Source organism: Perissodus microlepis, chromosome 20, assembly GCF_051167445.1.
Source record: "Perissodus microlepis isolate ML-2025 ecotype Zambia chromosome 20, ASM5116744v1, whole genome shotgun sequence".
In the NCBI taxonomy this organism is placed as follows: Eukaryota; Metazoa; Chordata; class Actinopteri; order Cichliformes; family Cichlidae; genus Perissodus; species Perissodus microlepis.
In genome coordinates this window covers 14,248,469-14,263,882 of record NC_140480.1, presented here as the reverse complement: position 1 = coordinate 14,263,882, position 15,414 = coordinate 14,248,469, and the positions used below count along the sequence as shown (strand labels likewise).

The following is a 15,414-nucleotide window of genomic DNA, read 5'->3' as shown; positions in this document are numbered from 1 at the left end:
GATTTTAAGATTTTATTGCTTGCTTTTAAGTCTCTAAATGGATTAGCTCTCTCTTACCTCTCTGATCTTTTAGCTAAACATACTCCAAACAGAACTCTAAGGTCAGCTGATAACTTTCTTCTGATCGTTCCTAGAAGCAGACTAAAACACAGAGGAGACTGGGCCTTTGCAATTTTTGCACCTAAACCTCAGAACAGTTTGCCTCTTCAAATGAGGACCTCTCCAACACTCTGCATTTTTAAAACCCGCCTGAAGATGCATCTTTACTTGCTAGCTTTTAATTGTGACGGAGTTGTTTAGCTTCTTGTCTTATCTTCTATTTGTGTGTTTGTTTATTTATTATTTACTTTTTCTCTTTGTACAGCACTTTGGTCAACCTGTGTTGTTTGCTTATAAATAAATAGATTGATTGATTCATTGATTGGTCCCTGTGCTGCTGTACCATTTGAAGTAACAACGGCAATAATAGCAGCGTTAGCAGTAGAAATACAGCAAAGACAAAGGTGTAGCATTAGCATCGCCAAGGAGTATTGAACCTGTATCCTCTCTATGGCCAGTGAGGAAAACTTCTCTGATAAATCTGCATTTATACAGAAGTCTATCAGCAAACAAGCTGACCACTCACTATCATCTCAGTCAACTTTTTTTTTATGGCTTTATGATCTAAATTGATCACTCCAACCTCATCTTTACCATTGGCTACCATTACTGGAGGCTGTAACTGTCACAGTTTGCCAGGGCAAGCCGTGTGGAATATTTAGGACCACGAGTGTCAGTAGCAGTTTCAGCAGTGGCACTGGAAGTGCTCAACGGGAGTCATGCACACAACGAACCTCCTCAGTGTGGCATTGTGTGTGTGTTTTTATACATCATAATAGCCAGTGACTGTGCTGCATGCAAGTACACACTGAAACACTTCTAATGTTTACAAGCAGGCTGAAAGTGGATCATTTATCCAAACACTGAACGGTAATCTAACCTACGCAGGCAAATCAAATTAGGCTGTAGCCAGTAAAGTTCCTTCAGCCCTGCAGAGGTGTTTATATGAGGTCTGCTCAGCTGGAGTGAAAGCAAAACTTCTCTTACTGATGTCATTAGGCAGCATGTAAACACGCTCACTTGCCTGCTCAATAGCTCCCTCATTCACTCAGTCACTTGGCCACTTATCCAGACATGGTCATCTGTAAAAAAGCGAAAATCTCAGCTTGCTTTCTAGGCAGCAGCTGCTGATGCTTTTCCCTTCAGGAAAATTGGGATGTTACTTTTTAGCAGCTTTTATACCCTAATTTATGATTTATCATGTGTCAGCCTCAAACACAGTCTCTATGGTAATGTCGTGTAAAAGCTATTTATTTCTACACAATAAGTGATACAGGAAAGAAAATACATGCAGCTCTGACTGAGAATATTATAGACACTTCTTGTTGCAGGGTTTCAGTTAACAAACACACATGGCACACTCGCTGGAAGGGCAATGGAAATATTACCAGTTGCCAAATGCAAATGAAGCACATCAACACGATGTTGAAAATGACTTGCGCCTTCAATAGCCTCAAGAGCAGTTGCTAAGATATGAAAGTGATTTTATGATCGAGCCTCATTGGCACACATGTTCTCTCTTTCCTTTACTCGCACCTTCTTTCCACTGACGCCAAGCCCTAAGGCCGGCCTCCCGTCATCGAAGGCCAATTGCCGTGCGCCGAGCAGACGAGCCTTCGTGAGCCCTGATTTCACTGGTATAACATGCCGAACTTCGATCACGTGACGGTTAAACGAACCAACGACTACTCTAGAGAGAGGGAGAGAGGGAGAGAGATCTTGTGAGAGCTGTATGAGAGAGAGAGTGTGCGAAGACAGTGCGGTGGAGTTCTATTGCCATTACGCACTATTACGCACGGACTTCCAGGAAAGAAGCGCTCAGCTTTAAAGGAGCGGGGATTGGATTGCTTGCATATACAGGTGAGTGTGTAGGCGATTTGCTAAAAGATACTTGTTTATATGTGACTGTGTGTCTTCTGTTTATCCGTGTGGTGTGCAGTGAAGCGTGGCTCTGATGAAAGACATGCATGCACGCAAAGCTGTTACGGAATGATACGTAGAAATATTTAGCAAATTGGCGCAGTATTACAAAAAAAGAAAAAAAAAGTAATCCCGTGCCTGTGATCGGACAAGCTGTCAGCCTGCAGCGTTAAACATGCCGTGAATTCCGAATTAACCTCCACACCTAACTAAGCACGCAGCGTGGTTAAGAGCAGGAGAGCACCATGCTGTCAAAATTCTTGTTTGATGTTTAATGGCTGCAGGGTTACTCCAGGGCAGATCGTTTAGACGTGGCCAAACCTATCCCGAACTCTCTTCCAAACCCCTTTTTCTCCCCCCTCCCATAAGGTATCACGTAGAAGCAGCAGCTGCAGAACACCAGACCCTCAATGTCATATGATGTTACCTTATTCTGGCCTGAGATCATACATTAGATAAAAGTCCGTGTGTGTGTGTGTGTGTGTGTGCATAACAAAAACATTTTTTTGTTTTATTTTTTTTCTTAGGATCTCTGCACTTTAAAACTTTTCTTTTATTCTTTTACAGAAGAGGGCGCACTATCATTTTGTCTCTAGTCCCGTTTTCATGCAGCCTTTTGAGGTTTTAAAGGGGGATTTCAGAGTTGCGTTTAATCATCATAAGCCACTCACTGCATGTAAGTGGATTTGTGTCTAGTGTTTTTTTTTGTTTGTTTTGTTTTTTTTTAATCCATGTAAATGTAGATGTGGTGCATTGTTTTTCTGGCATAAAAATAGACACTAAATCCCTCACTCTTCCTGCAGTGGCACCGATTGACTCCAAAACTGTAGAAAGATTTTGGGCTCTAGCTTTACATTACACAGGAACTCATTCCTGCCCGTGGCCATCTCCCTGTACAACTCATCCACTTAACACACTGTATACTGCAATAGCTACACCCTTTTGCACACGCTCTTCCTCTTATTCAGCTATTTATCAATAAGTGACTTATATGTATATAAGTCATGTATATATTGTATATATTGTGTCTATTTCTTACTTAGTGCATTGTCTGTCTTGTTAATGTTTATACTGGAGCACTGTAACCAAAATAATTTCCCCTAGGGATCAATAAAGTATTCTGATTCTGATTTAATGTCGAATATCTGCCGTATTGAAAATCTTATTGATACAAAATTTCAATTGGTGTCCTTTTTGAGACAAAAGCTCTGCAAAGGACCACAGGTAGAAAAACACGTTTAATGACCATATGGCTTTAATGTTAGAAGAAACCGGAAACCCAAACTCCACATGGTCAACTTGAAGTCTGAACCAGCAGCTGCAGCATCCACGCTCCCGCACACATGCACAGTCTTTAAATTCCACTTCCTTCACACATGATTGACTTTCCTTTTGAAGTGCCATCAGCTGCAAACCTCTTGAACAGGCAGCAGGTAGAAACCACAAAGAATAGGAGATCATTCTCAGTCTGTTAGTGCTGGTTTACTTATTTTTTATTTTTTATTGTTAAAAAATTAACCTCATAGACAGCATTGCTGTGTTTGTGTCACGCTGGAACTTTTTAGGATTAACCATCACCCAGGAACACAAGCCTGTTAAAAGTTCCATTTCATTAAAATTGAACACAGTCCGAGCAGCTGCCACTAGATGAGGATTGTGGAGAAACTCTTTCAGTTTCATACCTAATAAACTGAATCATTTGTGTTTTGTAGGAACAAGAAACACGCTTGAACGTTCACAACAGCCCGATCTTCAGAGCAGAGTGAAGCAAAGCCAGCTGCCATTCATCCGCACAGGAATGGTTGATCACTTACCATTTGGTGAGGAGACCTTCCTGTATTACACCGGCTCCCCAAAGTCTGACTATAGCTGCCTCTATTGCCACACTAATGGTGGCATCATGGTGACTGACGCGTGTACCTACCACCACCACCACCACCCGTACCAAGGAGTGACTCTCTCCTCCTCTCCTCGGCTCTCTGAGGACGACCTCAGTGACTCCTCCAGCCCTCGTTCGTCCCTCTGCTCCAGTCCCGAGTCCTCGTCCCCGGTGTCACGACATGTCCTCAGCTCCAGCTACAAAAGCAGGAGCAGCAGGAGCAGTGAGAGCTGCAGCTCCTCGGGAGGAGAGAGTCAAGACAGCCTGCTAGACCTCCTGCTGTCTCAGGCCTCCCACACCACCTCATTAAGTTCTAACACCAGCAACAGCAGCAACACTCTTTCATCCTCTTTCTGCCTGTCCTCTCCACCTTCCTCCACATCTTCTTCTCCTACTGTTCCCATTTTACCTACGGGGCTGGCTTGGGAGCAACAGCTGAGTGTTCTGCAGCAGCAGGCCAAAGAGGATTCTTACGAGTTCCCAGTCTTCCTCGATGAGTTGCAGGATCCTGCGGCATTCCTGTTTCAGCCCACTCTAGAGGAGATTGAGGAGTTCCTAGAGGAAAACATGGTTGTGGCAGTGGAAAAAGAAGAGGAAAGGTGCAATGAGGGGATGTCCCCAACGTCAGAGGATGTAGATGCAGAAAATTCAAGGACATTAGCAGGAGAACTAGTGTCGCAGAACTCGGATCAAACTGTGCCTGTGGCTCATTCTCCACTCTCCTCCCACACAGAGACCAAACATGCACCATGTGCATCAGACATGGACAGCTCATCATCATCGGTAGATGCTAGCTGTGTAACGAGCTCTGCTACCAGCCATGCAGAAGGGATCAAACAGGAGGACTCTGGATCACTGCCTTCCTCATCCGAAAGTTCCAGCTCTGCTTCTCCTGTGCCTGTCATCCTACAAATCCAGCCTATACAGATCAAACAGGAACCAAACTCCAGTGCCATTTCAGAATCTGACACACAGAATCCTGAGAAATCCCAGTCCCAACAAACCCTGGCCCCAACTGACATCAAAATAGCTCAGCTCCTGGTTAACATTCAGGGGCAGACTTTTGCCTTAGTGCCTCAGCTGCTTTCTTCAGCTAACGTCGCAAGCTCAAGCAAAGCCGGGATCACCACTTCGTCCAAATTTGTCCGGATCGCACCGGTGCCCATCGCAGCTAAACCCACAGGGCTTGTGGAAGGTGGGTTAGGTGGCAGTTCGGCTACAGGGGTGCTTTCTGGAGGTCAGAGGTACCAGAAGAATGCAGTCGCAGACCTTATTAAGATGCACAAGTGCTCTTTTCCTGGCTGTAATAAGATGTATTCCAAGAGCAGCCACCTTAAAGCCCATCTGAGGAGGCATACGGGGGAGAAGCCATTTGCCTGCACGTGGCCTGGCTGTGGATGGAGGTGAGCGAGACCAAATGTTTTTATAGTAAAGCTGGTATGGCTTCAAATGAAGTCAAAAGAAAGCCAGCTTCACATGACACACATTCAATTGCTTTAGCCTCTTATAACATCCACCAGGTAACCAGCAACCCACCTAGGGTTAAGTTAAGAGTAGGGAGTGAGTTAGGTCATGGTCCCCCCCCCCCCTTTTAAAGAATTTTCATCTATTTGGATCACGCAAATGGAAAAGAAATCATGTAATGTCAAAATGAATGTATTAAAGTTCATTTGTAAAATTTCCTATTTAGCATGTGGTTAACCAGTTACATGGTGGATACTAAGAGGTTTAATGTTGCGTATATATCCGTATCTACACTACAGAGATTACAATAACCAGGATTATCGACTTCCACTCTATAGGATACTTGAATACTGTGTACAGACTTTAATGAGGTACCACAGTGCTACACGTTAATGTGTCATGTAATGAAGAATACTCTATTGTCAGGTTAATACTGATAAGAAGTGATACTCTAGGAAATGTAATCCATTGAGTGCAGCAGCATTAAGCTGTCTTATTGTCCTTTTTGACTTCTGAAATATGCTAGAAGGGTTTTTTTGCTTCTTGGAGGAAGAGCAAATTGTTCCACATCCTTTATCTGTCTTTGAGGCATCTTTGGTGTCCTCACGTCATCTGAAAGAACCAAAGATATCATTTTACAAGAGAGTGAAAACTTTAACAAGGGTATAAATGTATGTTAAATGCACAGAGAGAGGATTCAAGAACCTCTGAACGGAGGAATGGGTCATCGTCAGGGAAGCTGCACTCAAGGCTTTTTTAGAAGGTTACAATTTGTTCTTTTCTACATGTTGGTTGTATCCCGGCTATCTGTGTGTTTTTCTACCATGGTAAAATTGCAGATTAGATAGAGTGCCTTTTGAAGCGGTCTGCATGCAGACTTTGTCCCCTGTTAGTTATTCTATTTGTTTGCTCACTGTCTGCAACCACTTTACTTCTGTTCTCGCAGCAGAGCTTTAGTACAGAATCAAGTTTAAAGTTATCAGTGTAGGATACAAGGTAAAAGTCTAATTTGCTGCAAACTGAGTAGCTTTTCCATGTTTAAATCATGGACTAGATTTGAATAAGAAATCCTTACTTGAACTCTTTGATCATTGGTGCAGTGGTCATTTATTTCAGTTGTTGCCCAAGAGTGTGCATATAGAGCCTTATAGACATGTCCCTGTGTGTTTGTGTTGTGTTTTTGTACATATGGACAAAGGCCTTAGGCCTTAGGCATTAGAGCAAGCATTGGTAACGTTAAAATAACTCTGCTAAGGATTTGAAGTAAAGGGTAGATTTAAATTTAGGTTAAAGTTAAAGTGAAAAGGTTAATGTGTTTTTGTCATGGAGTGATATGTTGGATATGGTGGTCCAGCTCAGCAGTTGTCCAGTGCAGAGTTACACCTGCAATCAGCACACACTGTGAGGAGGCTGTGCTACAACTATAACCATTAAAAAAAACATGTCAGACATTTTTTAACAACATTATGGATGGACAAACATCCAGGTATTTCTATATCAAGTTATTGTGATCTGTCACTTGTTATGTTTGTAATGATCTCTTTTTTTGGAGTCTAAGGCATACTTTTTCCATGTTTTCCATGAGAAATAAAGTGCTATAGGCACCTGTCCTTTGGTAACCTGTATCATTCCATCAAGCTTGCTGATGAAGGACAGATGAGATGAGTGATACGACTCTCATGTCTTGGCTTTATAGGGAGGTTTTAAGGCATCCAGGGGAAACTTGATGAGGTCACTGGACCCGAGCACTCACTGGAAAGCAACAGTTACAGCTTGTGGATGTTAGTTTTCTGCTTTTTCCTCAGACCAAACAGATGAGATCAAAAACACTTTTATTAGTGAGCTTGAAAAGGTGCTCTTGGCTAGCTCTGCCCTCCTTTTCAAATTTTAATGCTAAGCTAAGCTAACTTCTGATCTGAAGCCCAAAATGAATTTGTATCGGAGCTTTGTTTTGCTGCATTGCTGTGTTATTGTTATCAGTGGCAGACATATGGACGTAATGCATGTAATCAGTTTGCAGATCACTTGAAACTGGGGATACCAACGTGTTAGTTTTGTAGTTCAAGTAATCGGTTATTTAGTTACTCTTTACATTAATAAATGTGATGCTGTTAAAATTTCTTCACATTTTTGCTCCTTGTGACTAAAAAGAAAATCTCAGGAATGTTTCCAATCATACTGTTGATTCAGTGAGTGTGATCAGGTGCTAAGGCAGCTGAGTGCATGTTAAAGTAGGACATGCAAGCTAAGCACTCACCACGACTATGCTAGTGGCAGTGAGGTCCACCGAAGAGGAGAAAGATGCAGGTGCTACAGCTCAGAAACCAGCTAGGTGTTAGATGGAGTTCTCATTTCAGGGAAATTAATGAGCTTGTTATGTGGTGGAGAAAACTCTGCTGATACTTATTTAAACTTTAGATCTTTTTGTTTGGATTACGAGTGTGTTTTGACAGAGTGTGGCAAGATTAACCATGTTTTTCGATTGGTCAGGTTTAATGGTGCACTCGCTTTCATTTATGACTGGATTTAATCTGTGTTGTCAGGAAATGCAAACACTGAGAACTACATGTTTCTTTAAGTGATCCTAAATGGTCTTTCAAAACTTCATCTCCATCGTCTTTACGTGACAGCAGCAGCAATTTACTATATTATAAAGTTACCTCTTCCACACTCCTCTCCCTCTGAGTCAGGAAATGGACGTGAAGTAAGAAGTCAGGCTCCCTGTACCCTCTGTAACCTTAGAGTAGATCCATGTGTTGGCTCCTCTGAAGTAGACAGGAGAGGTATTTCATTGGCTGGATTCCCACATATAACTCAGTCAACATTATATTCCTTCCTTTGCCAAACGGTTTTCCTTTTTAAAGCTTTTTGGAATTTTTTTCCCCTCTTGTGACCATCTGGTCACATGTAAACACTTAAATTAGCACATACATACAAGCAACACACGCACACACACCCATACACGCACACAAACATGGAGCATTTTCATCTCCGGCCTGCACTGAGGCTCTCATGTGAGGATTGTGTTGAGAATCTGGGCTGGAACCCAAAGTTTGCTGTAAAAACACTCTAGCGTGTGCGTGCTCGGCATCTGTCATCAGGGCTGTGGCTTGTTGTCTTTGTCAGCTGATGCATTCATTATTACAACAAAACAATGTTGGGTGGTGACGGGGCTGTCACAGTCAAACTTAGCCTCAGATTTGGACACTTAGAGCTCAAAAGAGAGACAAAGGGAAAGGAAGAGAGGGTGCTTAGTTTATGATCCATCACTCACGAAGGGTTGTTGATCTGGCGGGGACCACCGTGGATGGAAAGTTGCTGCTATTCAGCTAGATAAAAAGATAATATCTATTTTGCAAAAATCCTTCAGAAGAGTTTCGTGGCCTTTGTGTTGGTTAACATGTAGTAGGCATACCTATACCTATATATATGCCAGCATCTGTGTTACTGTTTGTTACCGCCACACCTTTTAGGCTGTTTTCTTTGAATGCTGCTTTGGCGGAAGATCTAAGTTCAGGGACAAGTTAGAACAAGACCTGCGTGTGTTTCCCACAGGGCCCACGCTGTTATGTATACTATGTGTTGTGCAGCTCCACGCCAAGCTGCCCCAAGGACTTGAGGCGCAAAAGCCACAATCCTCAGTGAAAAGCACAAACTCACGTAATCAAGAAAATTGCCCCTAATCCCAACCTGTAGCACTTATGAACTCGCTGAACTCACTGAGCTTGAGGACACTCTCTCTCTCTGTCCACAATCTGTGACATGTAAGCTGAGAAAAAGTGACATTGCTAAAATTGTAGACAAAGAACTATAGCAAGAATGGGCATGAGGTGGCGAGAGAGAGAAGGTGGGGTGACAAAAGAGAACAGGCGTTATGCCAAAGAACATACATGTGAGGAGAGTGAGGTTATGTAATTGCATAACTCCTGCATGAATGTTCTCTTGAAAGATCTTTCTGGGCACAGTACATTATGTTATAGTTCTTATAGGCTCAGCCCAAATTTAGTCGTAGAGTACACATGTATGGGTTCTACCGTGCCCAAGCTTGTAGCTGACATAGTAATGCTTTAGGGTTTAATGCTTGCATTCACATCATCCAGCAATTACCAAGAGTGTAGTCGCATAAAGAAGAGAACGTAAAGACATGGATCAGTATTTATTTCTGTTTACTTGACATGTTCTTGAGGTAGGGAGAACTAGGTTTAAAAAAAATCCCACTAATCCCTTCAACACAAAGGCAAAAGACTTCAGTAGACAGTCTATCACAAAATTACAGTTATTCAAGGCTCCAATAAGCCATAACTGTCTGTTAACAAAACTGAATGACTGTGTGAAATGTAAAGAGGTACATGAGGGTGTCAAATGAAAAGAAACCTGTCATAGAAGTTTCCATTGGCTCGTTATCCAAACTACAACTCTTTCCTTATTTTGCTCTGCTGTGTCTTCTACTGTAGTTGTGTAACAAACAGATGAGCTTGTTAGCTTTACAAAATGGCATTTTATAACTACATTCAGGGCTACAAAGAGATGAGCAAATCATCCCTAGCTGTAGTATATACTGTAGTAAACATTGTGTTTGTGTAAGAGAGCTAGAAAAACACCTTTCATTTGCCTCTTTTCTGTCGCTCAGTTAACTTTTCAAACAGCCTGCAACAAAAAGTGTTTTTCACACATTTGGAGAGCTTTGCAACTTGATATCAGTAACTGCGTTTTGTTTTACCTAAAGGTCCTTTGTAACATGGTTAGACAATAACTGGTGAATGTCATAACTTTTAGTGTCAGCCAGATGTGCTGCCCCCAACAGACCATAAAGCAAATAGTTATATGTTGCGGTTTTACTGAATACAGTAACAAAAAAGAAAGTACACCCCAGTATTCACTAGTGTGCACAAACACCTTTAACAGCAATGTATGAGAATGTGTGACTTCATCATTATTATTGTTACTGTGGGGGAATCTGGTCTGACTCTTCGTTGCTTCAGTTCATTGAGGTTTGCAGGCGTTCGTTCATGCACAGCTCTCTTAAGGTCAGCATGTCAGTCATGTTGAAATCCACACATGACTGGGCCATTGTAGCACCTTGATTCTTTTCCTTTACAACAAAAGGATCATTGTCCTGATCCATGATCCAGTTTAGGCCAAGCTTTAGCTGTCAGACTGATGGCCTTACATTTGACTCTAGAATACTAGAAGTCCAAACCCCCGACTCGGCAGTTGGTATGAGCTGTGTTTGCTGAAATGTTGTTTTTCTAGTTGTTTGGTTGCATTTTTTGCATTTTTTTTTCCAGACACGGTGATGTGCATTATGGCCTGACATCTCCACTGTGGTTTCATCTGTGCAAAGGAGATTGTTTCAAAAGTCTTGTGGTTTACTCAAATGCAGCTTTATAGAGAAAAGGCTTTCTCCTGGCAACCTTTCCAATTGTAGTGTCATGAAGTTTAACATTAAACATGCTAACCAAGGCCTTTAAAGTCTGAGCTGTAGCTTTTAGGCTTTTTGCAGGTACTCTGAGCACTGGATGATCTGACCTTGCAGTGAATTTGCTGGGAAGTCCATTCCTGGGAAGATTGGCACCTGTCCTGAATGTTTTCACTTGTGACCAGTCTTTCTCTTTTTAGAGTGGTAGGATTCAGATTGTTTGGAAAATGGCCACAAATGGCCAACACTTTATAGATTCACTGGCAGCAACAGTTGCTTTTTTAAAGATCATTGCAGACAGGTTAGCTAAAACATTTCTTGCTATTGTGTCACCTTGGCACCTGCCTCCTACTTACCATCTTAAAGCCTCTGAAAGCTGTAAGGGTGTACTTGGCAAATATTCTACCTGCTCAGGACAAACATGTTAGCATTGCCACCTTTGAGCATATTGGCTCATTGTGTCTCACATAATAGCTATTATGGCTGCAGACTCTTTTGTTACACTGGGGACTGCTTATCTGTACTTTCTGGAGTATTATATGAGATTATGTGGGACTTGCAATAGAGAAAGAGCTCCATATCAACAACATGAGTCGTCTTGATTTCTTTTAAGATTCTTGCTGTCTCAGATGCCACTGCTTAGCTTTGTAAGCTCTGTCATTTACCTTCTTTTTATGACTGGCCGATAAAAATGATGAATAGGCCAGTTGTGTAATACATGTCTACAGTGGAAATGGTTTGAAATAACTGTGAGTGACATCTTTACATCTCTGAATTATCGCCTTCATGTCTACAGCCTGCCTCTGCTCCTGGAAATGTGCTAGAAAATCAATCTGTGTTGCAGATTGTTCAGATCTTAACAGCTTTACTAATATATACGGAACCAAATCAAGGTATAAAGGCACTGCTCTGTCATCCACTTAACCCTTCACTGGCTTGATACCCAAGCTGGCCGAAGCCCATAGAAACCACAGCAGAGCAGGCCAGGAATAGACTGGGTTTGGATTTACAGTGCTCATGTGTTAAGCTAAATATGGGATGGCTCTTTAACTTCAAGTCGCAGGGCAATACTCACACCTATCAGATTACCCTGAAATAAAAAAGGCTGGCATGGCTTTTATATTATTTGGCAGCTTAAAGCGTGACTACATCAGTTTGTTTTTAGTTTGTTTTTAATATATATATATATATATAACAATAGCTGTGTACAAACAGATTGCATTACTGATAGTAATAATAAAATAGAACATTTGGAAGCAATAATGGGGAATTATTATAGCCAAATGTTTTTAATGTACAGTAAAATTTGATTAATTTGTTAACCACATGCTGGGGTTCCTTCCAACAGATTTTCTCGATCGGACGAGCTATCCCGACACCGCCGCTCCCACTCAGGAGTGAAACCATACCAGTGTATAGTCTGTGAGAAGAAGTTTGCTCGCAGTGATCACCTGTCGAAACACCTCAAAGTCCACCGCTTTCCACGAAGCAGCAGGACAGGACGCTCTGCAAATGGACCCCTCTGACCCTGCTCTGGCGGCCTGACAGATATGAGGGAAGGGGAGGGAATGTGACGAAAGACAGAGGAGGGTGGTGGGGTGATAGTCCAGATGCCCTTTAAAGGAGTTTGCGCCGGACTCCTTTTTGCCCAAGTGTGTTTATGTTCAAATACGTGTGCGTGACGTACACTCATGGTACTGTGATAATTTATTGGGTGACGAGGAAAAGACTGTAACGAACTAAAACAGAAAACTGTTACTTGACAAAGCACCCTCACAGGTGGAATAAGCTTCTTGTATATTACAACTTTATTCTCAGATATTTTAGCTAACCTAATTTGGAGAAAGATCTGCTATTTTTTACATGTTGGGGTGTGTGTTATTGCTATGTTCAATCAAAAGCCTTATATCAATAAAAGGTATAACACTGGTGGGTTGGCTACTATTTAAAACTAGGGATGCTATAGCGACTAATTTGCTAGTTGTTTAAACAAGAATCAGGTTAGCTGACTTGTCTAAAAGGTAGAAAACAATGAAAACTTAATGGACAAGGTTAAACATTGGCTGTATCTAAGAGCTATGTGAAACTTTCAATCGCATTCCTCCGTGATCAGATTGCATTTTAAATGTCTCTGACATGTGTGGAACTCTGAGCTGTATGTAATGTTGCACACAGATACAATGATTAGTTTGCCATTAGCTTGCATGCTAGCACAGGTGACATACAACCATTCATTTTCTGCGTCAAAATACTGCTGAACCAAGCTGGTTAGTGGTAATCTGCTTACTTTCCATCTTGCTACCAGGTGTACCAGTCTGTGTAACTGACTAGTATTTCTGGTGCTGACTAGCAATAGCAGTAGGATTTAAACATCTAGTTGACTAGTCACATGCATCCCTGTTTAAAACCTCCACTTTTTATACTCTTCCTGGAGCCAAATGTTTTGAAAAGTAATACTAGCAAAAACTTACTGCTTAATGGCTTGAATTTCGTTTGTTGCACAGCAACAAGAGCTTACTGGGCATACTATTAGGAAGTAATGGGGACTATTAAGGTCTTGGTTTAATTCTTTCTCAGTAGATAAAAAGATACACCAACATTCCATTAGCTTTGAATAAGTCTCTTTGTTGCCTTAGAGTCTGTTACGACCTCAAACACAAGAACAAAGCTCAAGTTGATGTTGAATTACTGCTCACCAACAAATATCATGTAATTTGCACTGATACACATGACATTTTTGGTTGTCTGCCCATACTGAGAATTTTGTGTTATCTTACTGCGGTCTGACTCTTTTTGATTCATCTTGTCAAAAAATTACTTATCGTAATAATTGTAAATTTAATGGCCTTTGTTGGATCAAAGCTGATGACCCTAAAGCCAAGCTTTAAAACTCTGTCTTTGTTCATCTCATGAAATGTCACAATTTCTGTTTAATGATTTTGTTATACCATATCAGTTATTACTTAATGTGACTTTCTTTACATTATGTCACTGCTGTCATATGATACAAGATGGTAAATCTGCTGGCATCAATGTGAATCTTTTGTCTTGCCCCAGATTTTTTGAACATCTGAAATTAAATGAAATCGTTACCTGTCAAATTGAGTTTGTCTATTTGGTAGCCAGTTGTTAAAGCTAGCACCAAGGACACCAAAGTAAAAAGATTAAAGATAAGCTATGTTGTTTTTGCTAAAGAACTGGCCAATGCTGTCACATGTTGCAATGACAGGATCACAGTACATATGAAAATTATAAGTACCTTCAATCGTTTATCATAGTGCATAGCGTAAATGATGTACAATTACAAAACAGTAACTAGCATTATAAAATGTTAGCTAACATCAGCTAGTGTTAGCTAACTTATATTAGCTAATAGTGACCAACTGCAACGGATGCAAAATACCCAAGTACGTATTGCATTTTTAAAATCAGTGCTTTATTACTGAAGACTTAATTTGTAAGAGAATAAATTGTTAATTAATTAATGTATGAAATATTTTGGATCTTGCTTAAAGAGGCATCAAATAGATATTGTCCCACTTTTCTCCACAGATTAAAACTTAAAAGAGCTCAGTTAACTTTCCATTGAGAGTGGAAAATTAGTGTCATTGCAACATCAAATGCCACATCTAAAGGGAAATCTTTATGAGTAAGTTTTCTTACTTTGGTTGTGCCCAAACATGAATTTACAGCACATTTTTCAGAATATATACCATTTTCAAAAGTATTCAAGAAACACTATTGCTGGTCTTGAACATATCAATTCTTCTAAAAGAGATATTGTACTGTAAGGAAGCAGTGACTGTTAAGCTTTTTTTTTCATATCTCACTTAACTGAGTAGATCTCTTATTCTGAATTTCCTTTGAATTAAACCAAATACCATATATCAAATATCATAGGAGCTCAGAGGAAATTTCTGTGCCATAAAGTTGAGAATTATTTGACAAAATTCACAGATTTGAAACAGATTTAAAATATGGTTTTAAGAAAGACTTTTGTGGTTTTAGAAATTGATGATTTGCTGAAACCTGCAGTGATTGTCAAACCCTTTTTAGTCTTTGGTTTGCCACCAGTGACGCTATATAAAGGAAGTATGTTAACTCAGTCAGCCATTCCTTCCATGCAATTAGAAGAAACACTTTTCTGAAAGGGTGTCGTACGTGATCCCGTGAATGTATGTAAATACTTTATATTCATCTAAAAGAGAATTGAAATATTCTTCTAGTGATTTCTGTGATTGTGAAAGATTTTTAAAACTGTAAAGAAAGTGTACATAACATGATAATTCAAATATATTGTTTTAAAATTAGTTAACTTAGTGTTTGTGAGGTCTGTACACAACACATACAATAGACTTATTACATGTTTCATGATGCATTCTTTGTAAGAAGTCAAAAAAAATGCATGTCAGCAACAGTTTATTTACATGCACTTGGTTTAACATTGAAAATAAAACAAATTGAAATTACACCTGAGTTGGAAATAAAATTGTCCGTGTGTTATGAAACACTGAAGTCATTTTCAGATGTGTTCTGTACATACCTACAACAAAAAAGCTAAAAATGTTATTTTTTGCTTTTGTTCTACAATGTAAAACATTTACAATAAAAAAAAAAACATGACTTGTTTTTA

General features: G+C 40.4%; 1 protein-coding gene across 2 annotated transcripts; it reads left to right on the top strand.

The window, feature by feature from the left end:
- The first annotated feature begins 1,791 nt into the window (after positions 1-1,791).
- LOC146364267 (Krueppel-like factor 15) lies at positions 1,792-15,414 on the top strand. 2 transcript variants are annotated; one of them, XM_084917544.1, is made up of 4 exons: positions 1,792-1,959; positions 2,587-2,695; positions 3,732-5,301; positions 12,130-15,414. In XM_084917544.1, exons 3-4 carry the CDS (start codon positions 3,818-3,820, stop codon positions 12,305-12,307), a joined length of 1,662 nt encoding a protein of 553 aa, XP_084773670.1. In that variant the 5' UTR covers positions 1,792-1,959; positions 2,587-2,695; positions 3,732-3,817; the 3' UTR covers positions 12,308-15,414. The 2 variants fall into 2 exon arrangements, with proteins under 2 accessions (XP_084773670.1, XP_084773669.1); XM_084917543.1 differs by lacking the exon at positions 2,587-2,695.

Coding starts and splice junctions, on each gene's coding strand:
- LOC146364267 (XM_084917543.1), top strand. CDS start 3,818: ATGGTTGATCACTTACCATTTGGTGAGGAGACCTTCCTGTATTACACC. Junction 5,302..12,129: donor TGGCCTGGCTGTGGATGGAG/GTGAGCGAGACC, acceptor TCCTTCCAACAG/ATTTTCTCGATCGGACGAGC.